General features: G+C 48.9%; 1 protein-coding gene across 1 annotated transcript in view; it reads left to right on the top strand.

Annotated features, from left to right (window-relative positions):
* Positions 1 to 6,600: 6,600 nt before the first annotated feature.
* The window catches only part of LOC110514058 (transmembrane protein 65), a 73,613-nt gene continuing 58,129 nt past the window's right edge, over positions 6,601 to 22,084 (top strand). The window contains exons 1-2 of the mRNA XM_036935266.1: positions 6,601 to 7,048; positions 7,271 to 7,588. Of these exons, the coding sequence (XP_036791161.1) occupies positions 7,306 to 7,588 (283 nt within the window). The 5' untranslated portion in view covers positions 6,601 to 7,048; positions 7,271 to 7,305. The remainder of the gene's footprint in view (positions 7,049 to 7,270; positions 7,589 to 22,084) is intronic.

The raw sequence follows: 22,084 nt of genomic DNA, 5'->3' as shown, positions 1-22,084 counted from the left end.
CGTGGTTATTGTGATACATCTTTAATGAAGATGAAAATAGAACAATATACAAAAACAAGAAACGTGAAGAACCAAAAACAGCCCCATCTGGTGTAACAAACACAAAGACAGCCCCATCTGGTGTAACAAACACAAAGACAGCCCCATCTGGTGTAACAAACACAAAGACAGCCCCATCTGGTGTAACAAACACAAAGACAGCCCCATCTGGTGTAACAAACACAAAGACAGCCCCATCTGGTGTAACAAACACAAAGACAGCCCCATCTGGTGTAACAAACACAAAGACAGCCCCATCTGGTGTAACAAACACAAAGACAGCCCCATCTGGTGTAACAAACACAAAGACAGCCCCATCTGGTGTAACAAACACAAAGACAGCCCCATCTGGTGTAACAAACACAAAGACAGCCCCATCTGGTGTAACAAACACAAAGACAGGAACAATCACCCACAAAACCCAACACAAAACAGGCTACCTAAATATGGCTCCCAATCAGAGACAATGACTAACACCTGCCTCTGATTGAGAACCATATCAGGCCAAACATAGAAATAGACAAATCAGACACACAACATAGAATGCCCACTCAGATCACACCCTGACCAAACAAAACATAGAAACAGACAAACTAGACATCCAACATAGAATGCCCACTCAGATCACACCCTGACCAAACAAAACATAGAACATACAAAGCAAACTATGGTCAGGCTGTGACAACCACGTATAAGAACGGGATGGTCCCTTTATTACGGGGAGCGTGAAAGATGTACAACGTTGAGATGGTTTTGACAAGAAGAGAAATAAAGGTTGCGTTTGATTATGTCATGTTATTATTCTAATTTTATTATTATTAAGTTTGTGATTTTGTGTTTTCTGTCCTTGACAGTTCTGATCAGAGACGCGTGATTAAAGCCTTGCCTCTGTAAAAGTTACACTGTTTATTCCTCCAACCACGAAGAAGAAGAAGGCATAACTATCTTATTCCTCCAACCACGTAGAAGAAGAAGACATAACTATCTTATTCCTCCAACCACGAAGAAGAAGGCATAACTATCTTATTCCTCCGACCACGAAGAAGAAGAAGGCATAACTATCTTATTCCTCCGACCACGAAGAAGAAGAAGACATAACTATCTTATTCCTCCAACCACGAAGAAGAAGAAGAAGGCATAACTATCTTATTCCTCCGACCACGAAGAAGAAGGCATAACTATCTTATTCCTCCGACCACGAAGAAGAAGGCATAACTAAGCTAGCAGACCAGTTGAGTTGTAGTGTAATGGCCACTTCAGATTACCGGGACACAGATTATTGGGACACAGATTACTGGGACACAGATTACTGGGACACAGATTACTGGGACACAGATTACTGGGACACAACCAACAACATGATCATTCTGTAAAGAGCCTTGAGGACTGGTGTTTATGTTGGTTTGAACCTGATGGGAACAATCTGAACAGCAGGGTTGGGGATCAATGCCATTTCAATTCAGTCCATTCAGGAAGTAAAGGAATCGATTAATAACCTTAAGCATTTTTAAATATATATTAAATCAGGTTCTGTTGAAATTCAAATGACTGTGAATTTAAACCTTTAGTGCTTTGGAAAGCATATCCTGATTTCCGTAACATATTGAATCTCCGTTATGCTAACACAAGATGGAACATTGTTTGCAGAAAATCTATTGAACAATAATTTTCCCCTTTGGTGTCTGTTGACTGTCGTTGTTTTGCTCGTTGGTGGTTTCTACCCGCCTCTCCCTCATCTGAAGCCTGTATTCATAGGGTGCATCCCAAATGGCACCCTAGTCAATACAGTGCACTACTATGGGCCCTGGCCAAAAGTACTACACTGTATTAGGAATAGGATGGCATTTGGGACAGAGACAATGTATCACTAAGAGATCTCCGTGCTTCTACACCTGCATTGCTTGCTGTTTGGGGGGTTTTTAGGCTGGGTTTCTGTACAGCACATTGTGACATCATCTGATGTAAGAAGGGCTTTATAAATACATTTGATTTGATTTGATTCTAAAACGGTGAACTGTTCTCCCATCCCATCTAGCAGATGCTTTCTGCATATGATGTTATCATTCTGCGTGGCATTCCAAGTGGCGCCCTATTAGGGTGCTGTTTGGGACGTAAACATTATCCTGGTCATTGTGTCCCCACATCCTTTTGGGGACATTGTACGTTGTGTATAAACCTTTCGTTGTTAATGGTGCAGTACTTTATTTCAGTACTTTATTTTATAATTGTTTTTGTTTTTTCTAGATATTTAAATTAAAAGCATATCTTTGATATTTTTGTAAAGTTGCCAAATGTTATGTGTAAGATGATGATTATTCTAATAGTTTATTAATAATTTTGTGTTTTGCTATATGGGTAAAAGCAGATGGTCACATTATTACTAAAACCTTGTTTTCTAATGATTTAGTAGCAGAGTTGGGCTCAATTCCATTTCGATTCCAGTCATTTCAGAAAGTTAAACCAAATTCCAATTCCAAATTCCAATTCCAAATTGGAACGGAAGACGATTGGAATTGGAATGTCAGTTTACTTCCTGAATTGACTGGAATTGAAATGGAATTGAGCCCAACCCTGTTTAGTAGTTAGTTAGTACTGAGAGTTGACCTCTGTGTTTTCCCTGTTAAGTTCAGCAGTTCTACTGGCGATATCTGTTTCTAGAACGTTTTTTTCATTCTGTGTAATTAATGAATGCTTCAGCATATATTAAATGGTAAATACTATTTGAATCTGTGTGGTGACTGACTGTGTGATTCACTTACACTGAGTGTACAAAACATTAGGAACACCTTCCTAATATTGAGTAGCACCCCTATTTGCCCTCAGAACAGCCTCAGTTTGTCGGGACATGGACTCTACAAGGTGTCAGAAGCGTTCCACAGGGATGCTGGCCCATGTTGACTCCAGTGCTTCCCACAGTTCTTGATTCACACAGGAAACTGTTGAGCGTGAAAAACCCAGCAACGTTGCAGTTCTTGACACAAACCGGTGCACCTGGCACCTACTACCATACCACCGTTCAAAGGCACTTAAATGTTGTGTCTTGCCCATTCACCCTCTGAATGACACACATACACAATCCATGTCTCTCAAGGTTTAAAAATCCTTATTTAACCCGTCTCCTCCCCTTCATCTACACTGATTGAAGTGGATTTAACAAAGTGACATCAATAAGGGATCATATCTTTCACCTGGATTCACCTGGTCAGTCTGTCATGGAAAGAGCAGGTGTTCCTAATATTTTGTCCACTCGGTGTATATCTATCTTTCAGTGGAGGCTGCTGAGGAGAGAACGGCTCATAATAACACCTGGAACGGAGTGGATGGAATGGCAGCAAACACACGGAAACCATGGAAACTATGTTTGTTTGATGTATTTGACACCGTTCCACTAACTCCGCTCCAGCCATTACCACGAGCCCCGTCCTCCCCAATTAAGGCACCACCAACCCCCTGTGCCGTATTTCCTTCCCTCAACCAGCCCTTGTCCGGGTAACATTGCTCTTGATGTCCACTAGGGGTCAGTCTTGTCAAGGTTTTCATTGATGGTCGACAGCACTAGTAGGACTGCAATAGTAGCAGATAGAGTGAATGAAGCATACTATTTACAGGGTGGACATGAGTCTGTCTAGCAGGCTCTTCTGGGCTCTGCATCCAGTTAGTGACATCATCAGTCTCACAGAACTTCTCCTGTAAGAACAATGACTGTCCCTGTACTAGTGACTGACTGTCCCTGTACTAGTGACTGACTGTCCCTGTACTAGTGACTGACTGCCCCTGTACTAGTGACTGGCTGTCCCTGTCCTGTACTAGTGACTGGCTGTCCCTGTACTAGTGACTGACTGACTGTACTAGTGACTGACTGTCCCTGTACTAGTGACTGACTGTCCCTGTACTAGTGACTGACTGCCCCTGTACTAGTGACTGACTGTCCCTGTACTAGTGACTGACTGACTGTACTAGTGACTGACTGTCCCTGTACTAGTGACTGACTGACTGTACTAGTGACTGACTGTCCTGTACTAGTGACTAACTGACTGTACTAGTGACTGACTGTCCCTGTACTAGTGACTGACTGTCCATGTGCTAGTGACTGACTGTCCCTGTACTCGTGACTGACTGTCCCTGTGCTAGTGACTAACTGTCCCTGTACTAGTCACTGACTGTCCCTGTACTAGTGACTGACTGTCCATGTGCTAGTAACTAACTGTCCCTGTACTAGTGACTGACTGTCTCTGTACTAGTGACTGACTGTCCCTGTACTAGTGACTGATTGTCCCTGTACTAGTGACTGACTGTCCCTGTACTAGTGACTGACTGTCCCTGTACTAGTGACTGACTGTCCATGTACTAGTGACTGACTATCCCTGTACTAGTGACTGACTGTCCCTGTACTAGTGACTGACTGTCCCTGTACTAGTGACTGACTGTCCCTGTACTAGTGACTGACTGTCCCTGTACTAGTGACTGACTGTCCATGTACTAGTGACTGACTATCCCTGTACTAGTGATTGACTGTCCCTGTACTAGTGACTGACTGTCCCTGTACTAGTGACTGACTGTCCCTGTACTAGTGACTGACTGTCCCTGTACTAGTGACTGACTGTCCCTGTACTAGTTACTGACTGTCCCTGTACTAGTGACTGACTAGTGACTGACTGTCCCTGTACTAGTGACTGACTAGTGACTGACTGTCCCTGTACTAGTGACTGACTAGTGACTGACTGTTCCTGTACTAGTGACTGACTGTCCCTGTACTAGTTACTGACTGTCCCTGTACTAGTTACTGACTGTCCCTGTACTAGTGACTGACTGTCCCTGTACTAGTTACTGACTGTCCCTGTACTAGTGACTGACTATCCCTGTACTAGTTACTGACTGTCCCTGTACTAGTTACTGACTGTCCCTGTACTAGTGACTGCCTGTCCCTGTGACTGTCCCTGTACTAGTTACTGCCTGTCCCTGTACTAGTGACTGACTGTCCCTGTACTAGTGACTGACTGTCCCTGTACTAGTGACTGCCTGTCCCTGTACTAGTGACTGACTGTCCCTGTACTAGTGACTGCCTGTCCCTGTACTAGTGACTGACTGTCCCTGTACTAGTGACTGACTGTCCATGTACTAGTGACTGACTATCCCTGTACTAGTGATTGACTGTCCCTGTACTAGTGACTGACTGTCCCTGTACTAGTGACTGACTGTCCCTGTACTAGTGACTGACTGTCCCTGTACTAGTGACTGACTGTCCCTGTACTAGTTACTGACTGTCCCTGTACTAGTGACTGACTAGTGACTGACTGTCCCTGTACTAGTTACTGACTGTCCCTGTACTAGTGACTGACTAGTGACTGACTGTCCCTGTACTAGTGACTGACTAGTGACTGACTGTCCCTGTACTAGTGACTGACTAGTGACTGACTGTTCCTGTACTAGTGACTGACTGTCCCTGTACTAGTTACTGACTGTCCCTGTACTAGTTACTGACTGTCCCTGTACTAGTGACTGACTGTCCCTGTACTAGTTACTGACTGTCCCTGTACTAGTGACTGACTATCCCTGTACTAGTTACTGACTGTCCCTGTACTAGTTACTGACTGTCCCTGTACTAGTGACTGCCTGTCCCTGTGACTGTCCCTGTACTAGTTACTGCCTGTCCCTGTACTAGTGACTGACTGTCCCTGTACTAGTGACTGACTGTCCCTGTACTAGTGACTGCCTGTCCCTGTACTAGTGACTGACTGTCCCTGTACTAGTGACTGCCTGTCCCTGTACTAGTGACTGACTGTCCCTGTACTAGTGACTGACTGTCCCTGTACTAGTGACTGACTGTCCCTGTACTAGTGACTCTGTAGTACTCTGTGTCCCTGTACTAGTGACTCTGTAGTACTCTGTGTCCCTGTACTAGTGACTCTGTAGTACTCTGTGTCCCTGTACTAGTGACTCTGTAGTACTCTGTGTCCCTGTACTAGTGACTCTGTAGTACTCTGTGTCCCTGTACTAGTAGTCTACCCTCTGATGTCGTAGTAACATAATAATTCCACACCAAGCCCAAGAAAGGGATGTTTAGTTTTTAGGGCTGTCTCTGTGATGAGGGGATTGTTAGCTTCAGTGGTGACTGTGGCCAGGATACAGAGATTGGATGGAGAGCTATAGGATGACTTGGGTCACTGTCTGTGGACTGATGATGCGCCAGATTGCGCTTTGAAGACAACTGGGAACTCGGGGGGAAAAAAGCAGGTCAAATCATGACGTCAGGGATCTTCATGTCGGAAAGTCGAAGCTCTAGAAAGATGCCCGAATTTCCGAATGAGTTGACCGTTCAAACCATTTTAGCCTGTCGGAGCTCGTTTTTTTCGAGTTCCCAGTTGTCTAATAAATAGATTGCGGAGAGGCCACCGGTCGGACTAAAATACGTTTCCCATAATGCGGCAGCAGAAATGTAGTGTTTCAATAGCCCTAGTGCTCATCTGGGAAATGTAGTCACTAAAAATAGCATGTAGAACGTTCTTTAATGGCATTACATATGGAATGAAAAATACATTTCCCATGTTGTCATACATGTACTATGCTCAAATGTCCTGTGCAGACGTCCTTAGGATGTCTATTGATACCTGCCGCAAATAGGCCTACAGTAGGCTATTGGTCTAGTGGTACCTTCGCACTCACTGTATGAGCTATACAAAAACGTAAGGCAGATGCCGTCATAGCTACGTATAGTCAAGCTATTCCATTGGAAAATATTTTTAGCCTCGAGAGAAGGGCGCACATCACGGGGAAGAGAAGCAGCCCATCCGACCGCAGACGGGGAAGAAGCCTAGGCGATGTTGTGGCTTTGAAGATGAGGAGGAATGTTTCCTTTTTGACTCGCCGATCTTGCCACGAATGTGTTTTGTTGGCGAATTGTTTTCATGATCTATGAAATTGTGATCGAAGGACTTATGGTTCGGTGCTGCGTTTTACACCCGAAAGAGATCTGATTTTTTGACAGGACAGAGCATCCGCTGATCGAGAGGTCGGTGTTGTCATAAGTTGCACTTTGACAGCCCGATCTGAGTCTGTGTCTACTTTGTTATTTATTGCCTATGAATAGGCTTAGCCATTCCACAGTAGCCTAATGCTGTCAAAATAATCCATTGCATTCATACGTGAAACAGTCGAGGATGTTGTATCGTAAGTAGCCTCCTGTATTTTTCTTTACGCTTCAGTAAGCGTTAAAATTGTATTTCTATTCTAGGTTGTCGACGCCTCCACTTCCCTTTTGTCTCCACCATGCTGCCCAGTTTGCAGAGAGTCCTGCGGCCCGCCCTCATTCTGAGGTCGGGGAACATGTTGGGAAGAGTCCACGGGTCAAACCTAGCTCCGCTACGCCAGCCTGTACCGATGCTACCCAGCCAGCAGAGCTGCGACTTGGGCACACACCCTCACAAGGACCCGATGGAGCCCTTGAACTCGCCTCAAGGAGCCAAGGATTTTATTTATAGTCTTCACCCCACCGAACGCACAACCATGCTCAGAGAACTGCACCGGTTTGAGTCGATAGCAATAGCTCAAGGTAAGAATAATAACAGTAGCCTACTGGAAAATGTGTGTCACTTCCCCGAGTCGCACGGAGAGTTCATTATAGTGTCACTCTTGTTCCTTTACCGTTAGTCCACCCTAGGCTAAACTGCTAGGTCCAGAAACCAAAGAATGACAAAATACCTATTGTTTCAAATGTGTAGGTGTAAAAATAAATGTTTCTAGACCTATTACATTGTACTATAGGTCCATTACAGAACACTTACTCTCATAAGATTAAAACTATGCGTTATTTCTTTATTGATATCAATACATTCTGCCCTCAAATTGTGAGATTTCTGTATCTGTAAAAGTAGGTGAGGATAGAATGCTTATGCCCTTGTTGTAAGCAGTATAGTAATGTGTGTGTGTGTGTGTGTGTGTGTGTGTGTGTGTGTGTGTGTGCGCGCGCACGTTGGTGTGAATGTGTTAGTGTGAGATATGGAGAGAGAGAAATAGATAGAGAGAAAGAGAGAGACAGGGAGAGAGAGAGACAGGGTGGGGGGGGTAGAGAGAGAGACAGGATGGGGGGATAGAGAGAGAGAGAGGGTGGGGGGATAGAGATAGAGAGAGGGTGGGGGGATAGAGATAGAGAGAGTGGGGGGGATAGAGATAGAGAGAGTGGGGGGGAGAGAGAGAGGGTGGGGGGATAGAGACAGGGTGGGGGATAGAGAGAGAGACAGGGTGGGGGATAGAGATAGGGTGGGGGATAGAGAGAGAGACAGGGTGGGGGATAGAGATAGGGTGGGGGATAGAGAGAGAGACAGGGTGGGGGATAGAAAGAGAGACAGGGTGGGGGGGTAGAGAGAGGGTGGGGGGGATAGAGACAGGGTGGGGGGGATAGAGAGAAGGTGAGGGATAGAGAGAGAGACAGGGTGGTGGGGGGGATAGAGAGAGGGTGAGGGATAGAGAGAGAGAGGGTGGGGGATAGAGAGAGGGTGAGGGATAGAGAGAGAGACAGGGTGGGGGGGATAGAGAGAGGGTGGGGGGGATAGAGAGAGGGTGGGGGGGATAGAGAGAGAGAGAGGGTGGGGGGATAGAGATAGAGAGAGGGTGGGGGGATAGAGATAGAGAGAGTGGGGGGGATAGAGATAGAGAGAGTGGGGGGGAGAGAGAGAGGGTGGGGGGATAGAGACAGGGTGGGGGATAGAGAGAGAGACAGGGTGGGGGATAGAGATAGGGTGGGGGATAGAGAGAGAGACAGGGTGGGGGATAGAGATAGGGTGGGGGATAGAGAGAGAGACAGGGTGGGGGATAGAAAGAGAGACAGGGTGGGGGGGTAGAGAGAGGGTGGGGGGGATAGAGACAGGGTGGGGGGGATAGAGAGAAGGTGAGGGATAGAGAGAGAGACAGGGTGGTGGGGGGGATAGAGAGAGGGTGAGGGATAGAGAGAGAGAGGGTGGGGGATAGAGAGAGGGTGAGGGATAGAGAGAGAGACAGGGTGGGGGATAGAGAGAGGGTGGGGGGGATAGAGAGAGGGTGGGGGGGATAGAGAGAGGGTGGGGGGATAGAGAGAGGGTGGGGGGGATAGAGAGAGGGTGGGGGGGATAGAGAGAGGGTGGGGGGATAGAGAGAGGGTGGGGGGGATAGAGAGAGGGTGGGGGGATAGAGAGAGGGTGGGGGGGATAGAGAGAGGGTGGGGGGGATAGAGAGAGGGTGGGGGGGATAGAGAGAGGGTGGGGATAGAGAGAGGGTGGGGGGGATAGAGAGAGGGTGGGGGGGATAGAGAGAGGGTGGGGATAGAGAGAGGGTGGGGGGATAGAGAGAGGGTGGGGGGGATAGAGAGAGGGTGGGGGGGATAGAGAGAGGGTGGGGGGGATAGAGAGAGGGTGGGGGGGATAGAGATAGAGAGAGGGTGGGGGGATAGAGATAGAGAGAGGCTGGGGATAGAGATAGAGAGAGGGTGGGGGGATAGAGAGAGGGTGGGGGGGATAGAGACAGGGTGGGGGGGATAGAGAGAAGGTGAGGGATAGAGAGAGAGACAGGGTGGTGGGGGGGATAGAGAGAGGGTGAGGGATAGAGAGAGAGAGGGTGGGGGATAGAGAGAGGGTGAGGGATAGAGAGAGAGACAGGGTGGGGGATAGAGAGAGGGTGGGGGGGATAGAGAGAGGGTGGGGGGGATAGAGAGAGGGTGGGGGGATAGAGAGAGGGTGGGGGGGATAGAGAGAGGGTGGGGGGGATAGAGAGAGGGTGGGGGGATAGAGAGAGGGTGGGGGGGATAGAGAGAGGGTGGGGGGATAGAGAGAGGGTGGGGGGGATAGAGAGAGGGTGGGGGGGATAGAGAGAGGGTGGGGGGGATAGAGAGAGGGTGGGGATAGAGAGAGGGTGGGGGGGATAGAGAGAGGGTGGGGGGGATAGAGAGAGGGTGGGGATAGAGAGAGGGTGGGGGGGATAGAGAGAGGGTGGGGGGGATAGAGAGAGGGTGGGGATAGAGAGAGGGTGGGGGGGATAGAGAGAGGGTGGGGATAGAGAGAGGGTGGGGGGGATAGAGAGGGTGGGGGGATAGAGAGAGGGTGGGGGGGATAGAGAGAGGGTGGGGGGGTAGAGAGAGGGTGGGGGATAGAGAGAGAGAGAGGGTGGGGGATAGAGAGAGAGAGGGTGGGGGGGTAGAGAGAGGGTGGGGGGGATAGAGAGAGGGTGGGGGGGATAGAGAGAGGGTGGGGGGGATAGAGAGAGGGTGGGGGGGATAGAGAGAGGGTGGGGGGGATAGAGAAAGGGTGGGGGGGATAGAGATAGAGAGAGGGTGGGGGGATAGAGATAGAGAGAGGCTGGGGATAGAGATAGAGAGAGGGTGGGGGGATAGAGAGAGGGTGGGGGGATAGAGAGAGGGTGGGGGGGTAGAGAGAGGGTGGGGGGGATAGAGAGAGGGTGGGGGGATAGAGAGAGGGTGGGGGGATAGAGAGAGGGTGGGGGGATAGAGACAGGGTGGGGGATAGAGAGAGGGTGGGGGGATAGAGAGCCAAAGTGCCTGAGAGCATCTTGGTTGCAGATGATGTCTGTAATGATCCAGTGGTGTTGAGGCTGTTGAAGCACATTTCTCCTGTTCTCTCTGTTATCCATAGGGACCACACTTCTCCTGTTCTCTCTCTGTTATCCATAGGGACCACACTTCTCCTGCTCTCTCTGTTATCCATAGGGACCACACTTCTCCTGTTCTCTCTGTTATCCATAGGGACCACACTTCTCCTGTTCTCTCTGTTATCCATAGGGACCACACTTCTCCTGCTCTCTCTGTTATCCATAGGGACCACACTTCTCCTGTTCTCTCTCTGTTATCCATAGGGACCACACTTCTCCTGCTCTCTCTGTTATCCATAGGGACCACACTTCTCCTGCTCTCTCTGTTATCCATAGGGATCACACTTCTCCTGTTCTCTCTGTTATCCATAGGGACCACACTTCTCCTGTTCTCTCTGTTATCCACAGGGACCACACTTCTCCTGTTCTCTCTGTTATCCATAGGGACCACACTTCTCCTGCTCTCTCTGTTATCCATAGGGATCACACTTCTCCTGTTCTCTCTGTTATCCATAGGGACCACACTTCTCCTGTTCTCTCTGTTATCCACAGGGACCACACTTCTCCTGTTCTCTCTGTTATCCACAGGGACCACACTTCTCCTGTTCTCTCTGTTATCCATAGGGAGCACACTTCTCCTGCTCTCTCTGTTATCCACAGGGACCACACTTCTCCTGTTCTCTCTGTTATCCACAGGGACCACACTTCTCCTGTTCTCTCTGTTATCCATAGGGAGCACACTTCTCCTGCTCTCTCTGTTATCCACAGGGACCACATTTCTCCTGCTCTCTCTGTTATCCATAGGGACCACACTTCTCCTGCTCTCTCTGTTATCCATAGGGACCACACTTCTCCTGCTCTCTCTGTTATCCATAGGGACCACATTTCTCCTGCTCTCTCTGTTATCCACAGGGACCACACTTCTCCTGTTCTCTCTGTTATCCATAGGGACCACACTTCTCCTGTTCTCTCTGTTATCCATAGGGACCACACTTCTCCTGCTCTCTCTGTTATCCATAGGGACCACACTTCTCCTGTTCTCTCTCTGTTATCCATAGGGACCACACTTCTCCTGTTCTCTCTGTTATCCATAGGGACCACACTTCTCCTGTTCTCTCTGTTATCCATAGGGACCACACTTCTCCTGCTCTCTCTGTTATCCATAGGGACCACACTTCTCCTGTTCTCTCTCTGTTATCCATAGGGACCACACTTCTCCTGTTCTCTCTCTGTTATCCATAGGGACCACACTTCTCCTGTTCTCTCTCTGTTATCCATAGGGACCACACTTCTCCTGCTCTCTCTCTGTTATCCACAGGGACCACATTTCTCCTGCTCTCTCTGTTATCCATAGGGACCACACTTCTCCTGTTCTCTCTCTGTTATCCATAGGGACCACACTTCTCCTGCTCTCTCTGTTATCCATAGGGACCACACTTCTCCTGCTCTCTCTGTTATCCATAGGGACCACACTTCTCCTGCTCTCTCTGTTATCCATAGGGACCACACTTCTCCTGTTCTCTCTGTTATCCATAGGGACCACACTTCTCCTGTTCTCTCTCTGTTATCCATAGGGACCACACTTCTCCTGTTCTCTCTCTGTTATCCATAGGGACCACACTTCTCCTGTTCTCTCTCTGTTATCCATAGGGACCACACTTCTCCTGTTCTCTCTCTGTTATCCATAGGGACCACACTTCTCCTGCTCTCTCTGTTATCCATAGGGACCACACTTCTCCTGTTCTCTCTCTGTTATCCATAGGGACCACACTTCTCCTGTTCTCTCTCTGTTATCCATAGGGACCACACTTCTCCTGTTCTCTCTCTGTTATCCATAGGGACCACACTTCTCCTGCTCTCTCTGTTATCCATAGGGACCACACTTCTCCTGCTCTCTCTGTTATCCATAGGGACCACACTTCTCCTGCTCTCTCTGTTATCCATAGGGACCACACTTCTCCTGCTCTCTCTGTTATCCATAGGGACCACACTTCTCCTGCTCTCTCTGTTATCCATAGGGACCACACTTCTCCTGCTCTCTCTGTTATCCATAGGGACCACACTTCTCCTGTTCTCTCTCTGTTATCCATAGGGACCACACTTCTCCTGCTCTCTCTGTTATCCATAGGGACCACACTTCTCCTGTTCTCTCTCTGTTATCCATAGGGACCACACTTCTCCTGTTCTCTCTCTGTTATCCATAGGGACCACACTTCTCCTGCTTGCTCTGTTATCCATAGGGACCACACTTCTCCTGTTCTCTCTCTGTTATCCATAGGGATCACACTTCTCCTGCTCTCTCTGTTATCCATAGGGACCACACTTCTCCTGTTCTCTCTCTGTTATCCATAGGGACCACACTTCTCCTGCTCTCTCTGTTATCCATAGGGAGCATACTTCTCCTGCTCTCTCTGTTATCCATAGGGAGCACACTTCTCCTGTTCTCTCTCTGTTATCCACAGGGAGCACACTTCTCCTGCTCTCTCTCTGTTATCCACAGGGAGCACACTTCTCCTGCTCTCTCTGTTATCCATAGAGATCACACTTCTCCTGTTCTCTCTGTTATCCATAAGGAGCACACTTCTCCTGTTCTCTCTCTGTTATCCATAGGGAGCACACTTCTCCTGTTCTCTCTGTTATCCATAGGGACCACACTTCTCCTGTTCTCTCTGTTATCCATAGGGAGCACACTTCTCCTGTTCTCTCTGTTATCCATAGAGATCACACTTCTCCTGTTCTCTCTGTTATCCATAAGGAGCACACTTCTCCTGTTCTCTCTCTGTTATCCATAGGGAGCACACTTCTCCTGTTCTCTCTGTTATCCATAGGGACCACACTTCTCCTGTTCTCTCTGTTATCCATAGGGAGCACACTTCTCCTGTTCTCTCTGTTATCCATAGAGATCACACTTCTCCTGCTCTCTCTGTTATCCATAGGGAGCACACTTCTCCTGTTCTCTCTGTTATCCATAGAAATCACACTTCTCCTGCTCTCTCTGTTATCCATAGGGAGCACACTTCTCCTGCTCTCTCTGTTATCCATAGAGATCACACTTCTCCTGCTCTCTCTGTTATCCATAGAGATCACACTTCTCCTGCTCTCTCTGTTATCCATAGGGACCACACTTCTCCTGTTCTCTCTCTGTTATCCATAGGGACCACACTTCTCCTGTTCTCTCTCTGTTATCCATAGGGACCACACTTCTCCTGCTCTCTCTCTGTTATCCACAGGGAGCACACTTCTCCTGCTCTCTCTGTTATCCATAGGGACCACACTTCTCCTGTTCTCTCTCTGTTATCCATAGGGACCACACTTCTCCTGCTCTCTCTGTTATCCATAGGGATCACACTTCTCCTGCTCTCTCTGTTATCCATAGGGAGCACACGTCTCCTGTTCTCTCTGTTATCCATAGGGACCACACTTCTCCTGCTCTCTCTGTTATCCATAGGGACCACACTTCTCCTGTTCTCTCTCTGTTATCCATAGGGACCACACTTCTCCTGCTCTCTCTGTTATCCATAGGGACCACACTTCTCCTGTTCTCTCTCTGTTATCCATAGGGAGCACACTTCTCCTGTTCTCTCTGTTATCCACAGGGAGCACACTTCTCCTGCTCTCTCTGTTATCCATAGGGAGCACACTTCTCCTGCTCTCTCTGTTATCCATAGGGACCACACTTCTCCTGCTCTCTCTGTTATCCATAGGATGGGATGTTCTCCTATCCTTCTCACCATCAGACTCTCCTCTGTTTATACGGTTGTCTGGGTTTGAACCTGGTCACCTGGTCACCTGAGCACAGTAAGACCCTGGTTTGAACCTGGTCACCTGGTCACCTGAGCACAGTAAGACCCTGGTTTGAACCTGGTCACCTGAGCACAGTAAGACCCTGGTTTGAACCTGGTCACCTGAGCACCTGAGCACAGTAAGACCCTGGTTTGAACCTGGTCACCTGAGCACCTGAGCACAGTAAGACCCTGGTTTGAACCTGGTCACCTGAGCACCTGAGCACAGTAAGACCCTGGTTTGAACCTGGTCACCTGAGCGCAGTAAGACCCTGGTTTGAACCTGGTCACCTGAGCGCAGTAAGACTCTGGTTTGAACCTGGGTCACCTGAGACCAGTAAGACTCTGGTTTGAACCCGGGTCACCTGAGACCAGTAAGACTCTGGTTTGAACCCGGGTCACCTGAGTGCAGTAAGACCCTGGTTTGAACCTGGTCACCTGAGACCAGTAAGACTCTGGTTTGAACCCGGGTCACCTGATCGCAGTAAGACTCTGGTTTGAACCTGGGTCACCTGAGACCAGAAAGACCCTGGTTTGAACCTGGTCACCTGAGACCAGTAAGACTCTGGTTTGAACTCGGTCACCTGAGCGCAGTAAGACTCTGGTTTGAACCTGGGTCACCTGAGACCAGTAAGACTCTGGTTTGAACCCGGGTCACCTGAGACCAGTAAGACTCTGGTTTGAACCCGGGTCACCTGAGTGCAGTAAGACCCTGGTTTGAACCTGGTCACCTGAGACCAGTAAGACTCTGGTTTGAACCTGGGTCACCTGATCGCAGTAAGACTCTGGTTTGAACCTGGGTCACCTGAGACCAGAAAGACCCTGGTTTGAACCTGGTCACCTGAGACCAGTAAGACTCTGGTTTGAACCTGGGTCACCTGAGACCAGTAAGACTCTGGTTTGAACCCGGGTCTCCTGAGCGCAGTAAGACTCTGGTTTGAACCCGGGTCACCTGATCGCAGTAAGACTCTGGTTTGAACCTGGGTCACCTGAGACCAGAAAGACCCTGGTTTGAACCTGGTCACCTGAGACCAGTAAGACTCTGGTTTGAACCTGGGTCACCTGAGACCAGTAAGACTCTGGTTTGAACCCGGGTCACCTGAGCGCAGTAAGACACTGGTTTGAACCCGGGTCACCTGAGACCAGTAAGACTCTGGTTTGAACCTGGGTCACCTGAGCACAGTAAGACACTGGTTTGAACCCGGGTCACCTGAGAACAGTAAGACTCTGGTTTGAACCTGGGTCACCTGAGCGCAGTAAGACTCTGGTTTGAACCCGGGTCACCTGAGCGCAGTAAGACACTGGTTTGAACCCTGGCCCCCTGAGCGCAGTAAGACTTTGCTGAGCTAAACACCGGCAAAACTTTAGGCATTACTTCAAGGAGATAACTGAAGCCTTCAGGTCCAAGTCAAGGTTACTTCTCACTGAGTCACCTCCATTACATACATTACTGTAGGTATTTAATGTCTCCTCTCCTCCAGTCCCAGCCCAGAGTCCTATCCCAGGGTCCTATCCCAGGGTCCCAGCCCAGTGTCCTAGCCCAGGGTCCTAGCCCAGGGTCCCAGCCCAGGGTCCCAGCCCGGGGTCCCAACCCAGGGTCCCAGCCCGGGGTCCCAACCCAGGGTCCCAGCCCAGGGTCCCATCCCAGGGTCCCAACCCAGGGTCCCAGCCCAGGGTCCCAGCCCGGGGTCCCAACCCAGGGTCCCAGCCCAGGGTCTTTGCATCTTTTTGATCTGAGGTCCTCCTCACTGTTCTCTGTATAAGTAGTTGCTGTCTATATCTGTGCTCTCTGAAACAGTAGAGCGGTAGTGAATGTGATAAGTAAGAGGGGAAACAATCTGCCTGGGGGATGCTCAATGATGCTGTCACAGTGTAGTTACTGGGCTGATGTTAAATGCCGTGTGGAATACAGATCTACTGCGGTTATGGAAGTACCTCTCAGATCATTCTCAGGAACAGCACTTCATTCCTCAGGAGCAACAGGGGTCGTGTTTAAACACTGTCCTGTTGACGAGATCCCAGGCTCTGGGTTTTTAATGGGCCTTGAATGAGAGGTGACATAGGGAAAAAGAGGTGGTAGTTATTTGTGCTTTGACCTACTGGATTAACCTACAGCAACTGGCAGATATCATCTGTCTCCCAAATGGTGCACTATTCCCTATATAGTGCACTACTTTAGACCTGGGCCCTATGAGACCCTATTCCCTATATATAGTGCACTACTTTTGACCAGGGCTCTATGAGACCCTATTCCCTATATATATAGTGCACTACTTTTGACCTGGGCCCTATGGAACCATATTCCCTATATATATAGTGCACTACTTTTGACCAGGGCTCTATGAGACCCTATTCCCTATATATAGTGCACTACTTTAGACCTGGGCCCTATGGCACCATATTCCCTATATATATAGTGCACTACTTTAGACCTGGGCCCTATGGGACCATATTCCCTATATATAGTGCACTACTTTAGACCTGGGCCCTATGGGACCCTATTCCCTATATAGTGCACTACTTTAGACCTGGGCCCTATGGGACCCTATTCCCTATATATAGTGCACTACTTTAGACCTGGGCCCTATGGCACCCTATTCCCTATATATAGTGCACTACTTTAGATCTTGGCCCTATGGGACCCTATTCCCGATATAGTGCACTACTTTAGACCTGGGCACTATGGAACCATATTCCTGATATAGTGCACTACGTTAGACCTGGGAGTCTGTTTCCTACAGTCTGTTTCCTACAGTCTGTTTCCTACAGTCTTGATTCTCAAGGGGAGTCAGTTGCCTGTGACAGTGTCACCTTCATGGTATAGGCTATAGTCCTCTGGGTCTCTAGGGCTTGTGTTACACATACAGGCAGGGAGGGAGACAGGCAGGCAGACAGTTAGACAGAGAGGCATGCAGGCTAACAGGCAGTTAGACAGAGAGGCATGCAGGCAAACAGGCAGTTAGACATAGAGGCATGCAGGCAAACAGGCAGTTAGACAGAGAGGCATGCAGACAGGCAGGGTGGAAGACAGGCATGCAGGCAAACAGGCAGTTAGACAGAGAGGCATGCAGACAGGCAGGGTGGAAGACAGGCAGGCAGGCAAACAGACAGACAGAGAGGTAGGCAGACAGGGAGACAGGCAGACAGAGAGGAAGCCAGACAGGTAGGGTAGCAGGCAGACAGGCAGTTAGACAGAGAGGCTTGCAGACAGGCAGGGTGGAAGGCAGGCTAACAGACAGACATAGAGGTAGGCAGACAGGGAGACAGGCAGGCAGAGAGGAAGACAGACAGGGAGGGTAGCAGGCAGACAGGCAATTAGACAGACAGACAGGGAGAGAGGCCAATAGGGAGGGAGAGAGGGAGAGATTTAGGGAGGGAAGGAGAAAGGGAAAGATGCAGGAGGGTAGGGAGGGGGCAACAAATCACGTGGTGGAGGCCCTCACAGGAGGACGCTGTCCTCTAATCACCATGGTGCCTTGTGGGGGATGGCTCTTCTTTACGACCTTGATTTGCCTATCTACAGTATCACACACACACACGCGCACACACACACCCCGGCCTATCTATCCGTCGATCCTGCGGCTCTAAACAGGCCTTGGCGGTTGAGGCACTCTGCCACCAGTGCTTTCAAGGAGCAGCAGTAGTAACCCACTGTGACCCCACAGTACCGTTCCCCACAGTACCGTTCCCCACAGTACCGTTCCCCACAGTACCGTTCCCCACAGTACCGTTCCCCACAGTGGGTCTTGCTCTGCTTTGATGCTTTATAGCCACAGCAGGGTTATGACATCTTGTATTCTACCACTGCTTTGATGCTTTAAAGCCACAGCAGGGTTATGACATCTTGTATTCTACTACTGCTTTGATGCTTTAAAGCCACAGCAGGGTTATGACATCTTGTATTCTACTACTGCTTTGATGCTTTAAAGCCACAGCAGGGTTATGACATCTTGTATTCTACTACTGCTTTGATGCTTTAAAGCCACAGCAGGGTTATGACATCTTGTATTCTACTACTGCTTTGATGCTTTAAAGCCACAGCAGGGTTATGACATCTTGTATTCTACTACTACTTTGATGCTTTATAGCCACAGCAGGGTTATGACATCTTGTATTCTACTACTACTTTGATGCTTTAAAGCCACAGCAGGGTTATGACATCTTGTATTCTACTACTGCTTTGATGCTTTAAAGCCACAGCAGGGTTATGACATCTTGTATTCTACTACTACTTTGATGCTTTATAGCCACAGCAGGGTTATGACATCTTGTATTCTACTACTACTTTGATGCTTTAAAGCCACAGCAGGGTTATGACATCTTGTATTCTACTACTGCTTTGATGCTTTATAACCACAGCAGGGTTATGACATCTTGTATTCTACTACTGCTTTGATGCTTTATAACCACAGCAGGGTTATGACATCTTGTATTCTACTACTGCTTTGATGCTTTATAACCACAGCAGGGTTATGACATCTTGTATTCTACTACTGCTTTGATGCTTTAAAGCCACAGCAGGGTTATGACATCTTGTATTCTACTACTACTTGGATGCTTTATAACCACAGCAGGGTTATGACATCTTGTATTCTACTACTACTTTGATGCTTTATAGCCACAGCAGGGTTATGACATCTTGTATTCTACTACTGCTTTGTCTGACGTATCTCACACACACACACACGTCAGTTTGTTGTGATTTACGACTGTAGGGTCTGTGCGCCTCAGTGCCGAGTAGCCATGGCGACACTGTGCGTTCGGTCTCACAAGTGACAAAGGTTGTTGATCATTTAAAGGTTTCTTTATGAAACCTGCAGAGATATACAGTATTTATGCTCTTTCCTTTCCCAGTTAACTTGATGTGTGTAAGAATAACAAAGTAGTCCCGTTGTTGAGGGCATCTTGATCGGCGAGGTCAAACCCTTCTCTGTAAAAGGGCCAATAACAGCCAGCCTTTCACTCATCGGGAACTATTGAACTTGAGAAATCATTTCTGCTCTGAATGTCGTTTCATTAAAATGCAAGTCATACACAACTCTAGAAACAAATTTAAATGTCGTGTTGATGTTCGTTTATGTGGTGACAACCTGAGGACAGCCATTACACGCTCAGGGTTACCAGATGGGGCTGCCAGATAGACTCATTTAATAACACCTTCCCCAGTCTGGACTGGAGCCAGAGACACAGGCATGACAATGTAATATACACATCTCTGTGACACAACACCACAGACGAGGGAAATATTCAGAGCTCATGTCAAAAAGGTCCCTCACCGGAGATATTTGTTCTTGCTGAAGAGTAAAGATGAGACATTGTACTTAAGCTATTAGACAACCTGAAGAAAACGCTATTTGTCATATTGGCATTAGTATCTTATTACCGTCCTCTCTGTTTCATTTCTCATCCTTTTCTCATCTTTCCTCTCTTCTCCTCTGACTCTATCCTTCTCTCTTCCTGTTTCTCCCTCCATCCTCTCTCTTTCCTCTCTTCTCCTCTGACTCTATCATTCTCTCTTCCTGTTTCTCCCTCCATCCTCTCTCTTTCCTCTCTTCTTCTCTGACTCTATCCTTCTCTCTTCCTGTTTCTCCCTCCATCCTCTCTTTCCTCTCTTCTCCTCTGACTCTATCATTCTCTCTTCCTGTTTCTCCCTCCATCCTCTCTTTCCTCTCTTCTCCTCTGACTCTATCCTTCTCTCTTCCTGTTTCTCCCTCCATCCTCTCTTTCCTCTCTTCTCCTCTGACTCTATCCTTCTCTCTTCCTGTTTCTCCCTCCATCCTCTCTTTCCTCTCTTCTCCTCTGACTCTATCCTTCTCTCTTCCTGTTTCTCCCTCCATCCTCTCTTTCCTCTCTTCTCCTCTGACTCTATCCTTCTCTCTTCCTGTTTCTCCCTCCATCCTCTCTCTTTCCTCTCTTCTCCTCTGACTCTATCCTTCTCTCTTCCTGTTTCTCCCTCCATCCTCTCTCTTTCCTCTCTTCTCCTCTGACTCTATCCTTCTCTCTTCCTGTTTCTCCCTCCATCCTCTCTCTTTCCTCTCTTCTCCTCTGACTCTATCCTTCTCTCTTCCTGTTTCTTCCTTCATCTTGCCAGCCTCCGAGAAGTCAGTGGGTCTTGCTCCAGCAGTGGTCAGTGGTTAGTGGGTCTTGCTCCAGCAGTGGTCAGTGGGTCTTGCTCCAGCAGTGGTTAGTGAGTCTTGCTCCAGCAGTGGTCAGTGGGTCTTGCTCCAGCAGTGGTCAGTGGGTCTTGCTCCAGCAGTGGTCAGTGGGTCTTGCTCCAGCAGTGGTTAGTGAGTCTTGCTCCAGCAGTGGTTAGTGAGTCTTGCTCCAGCAGTGGTTAGTGGGTCTTGCTCCAGCAGTGGTCAGTGGGTCTTGCTCCAGCAGTGGTCAGTGGGTCTTGCTCCAGCAGTGGTCAGTGGGTCTTGCTCCAGCAGTGGTCAGTGGGTCTTGCTCCAGCAGTGGTTAGTGGGTCTTGCTCCAGCAGTGGTCAGTGGGTCTTGCTCCAGCAGTGGTTAGTGAGTCTTGCTCCAGCAGTGGTTAGTGAGTCTTGCTCCAGCAGTAGTCAGTGGTTAGTGAGTCTTGCTCCAGCAGTAGTCAGTGGTTAGTGAGTCTTGCTCCAGCAGTGGTCAGTGGGTCTTGCTCCAGCAGTGGTCAGTGGTTAGTGAGTCTTGCTCCAGCAGTAGTTAGTGGATCTTGGGAGTGTCCTCAGAGAGGGGGGGGTGTGGAGGTAGAGAGAGGAGGTAGTGTCCTCAGAAGAGGTAGTGTGTAGGTAGAGAGAGGAGGGAGTGTCCTCAGAGGAGGTAGTGTGGAGGTAGAGAGAGGAGGGAGTGTCCTCAGAGGAGGGAGTGTCCTCAGAGGAGGTAGTGTGGAGGTAGTGTGGAGGTAGAGAGAGGAGGGAGTGTCCTCAGAGGAGGGAGTGTCCTCAGAGGAGGGAGTGTCCTCAGAGGAGGTAGTGTGGAGATAGAGAGAGAAGGGTGTGTCCTCAGAGGAGGGAGTGTCCTCAGAGGAGGGAGTGTGGAGGTAGAGAGAGGAGGGAGTGTCCTCAGAGGAGGGAGTGTCCTCAGAGGAGGTAGTGTGGAGGTAGAGATAGGAGGGAGTGTCCTCAGAGGAGGTAGTGTGGAGATAGAGAGAGGAGGGAGTGTCCTCAGAGGAGGTAGTGTGGAGGTAGAGAGAGGAGGGAGTGTCCTCAGAGGAGGTAGTGTAGAGATAGAGAGAGGAGGGAGTGTGGAGATAGAGAGAGGAGGGAGTGTCCTCAGAGGAGGGAGTGTCCTCAGAGGAGGTAGTGTGGAGGTATAGAGTGGAGGGAGTGTCCTCAGAGGAGGTAGTGTGGAGATAGAGAGAGGAGGGAGTGTCCTCAGAGGAGGGAGTGTCCTCAGATGAGGTAGTGTGGAGGTAGAGAGAGGAGGGAGTGTCCTCCGAGGAGGTAGTGTGGAGATAGAGAGATGAGGGAGTGTGGAGATAGAGAGAGGAGGGAGTGTCCTCAGAGGAGGGAGTGTCCTCAGAGGAGGTAGTGTGGAGATAGAGAGAGAAGGGTGTGTCCTCAGAGGAGGGAGTGTCCTCAGAGGAGGTAGTGTGGAGGTAGAGAGAGGAGGGAGTGTCCTCCGAGGAGGTAGTGTGGAGATAGAGAGAGGAGGGAGTGTCCTCCGAGGAGGTAGTGTGGAAGTAGAGAGAGGAGGGAGTGTCCTCAGAGGAGG

The sequence above is a fragment of the Oncorhynchus mykiss genome, chromosome 2 (genome assembly GCF_013265735.2).
Source record: "Oncorhynchus mykiss isolate Arlee chromosome 2, USDA_OmykA_1.1, whole genome shotgun sequence".
NCBI lineage: Eukaryota > Metazoa > Chordata > Actinopteri > Salmoniformes > Salmonidae > Oncorhynchus > Oncorhynchus mykiss.
Note: the sequence above shows the minus strand (reverse complement) of the source record. Positions and strands in the feature narration are given on the sequence as shown.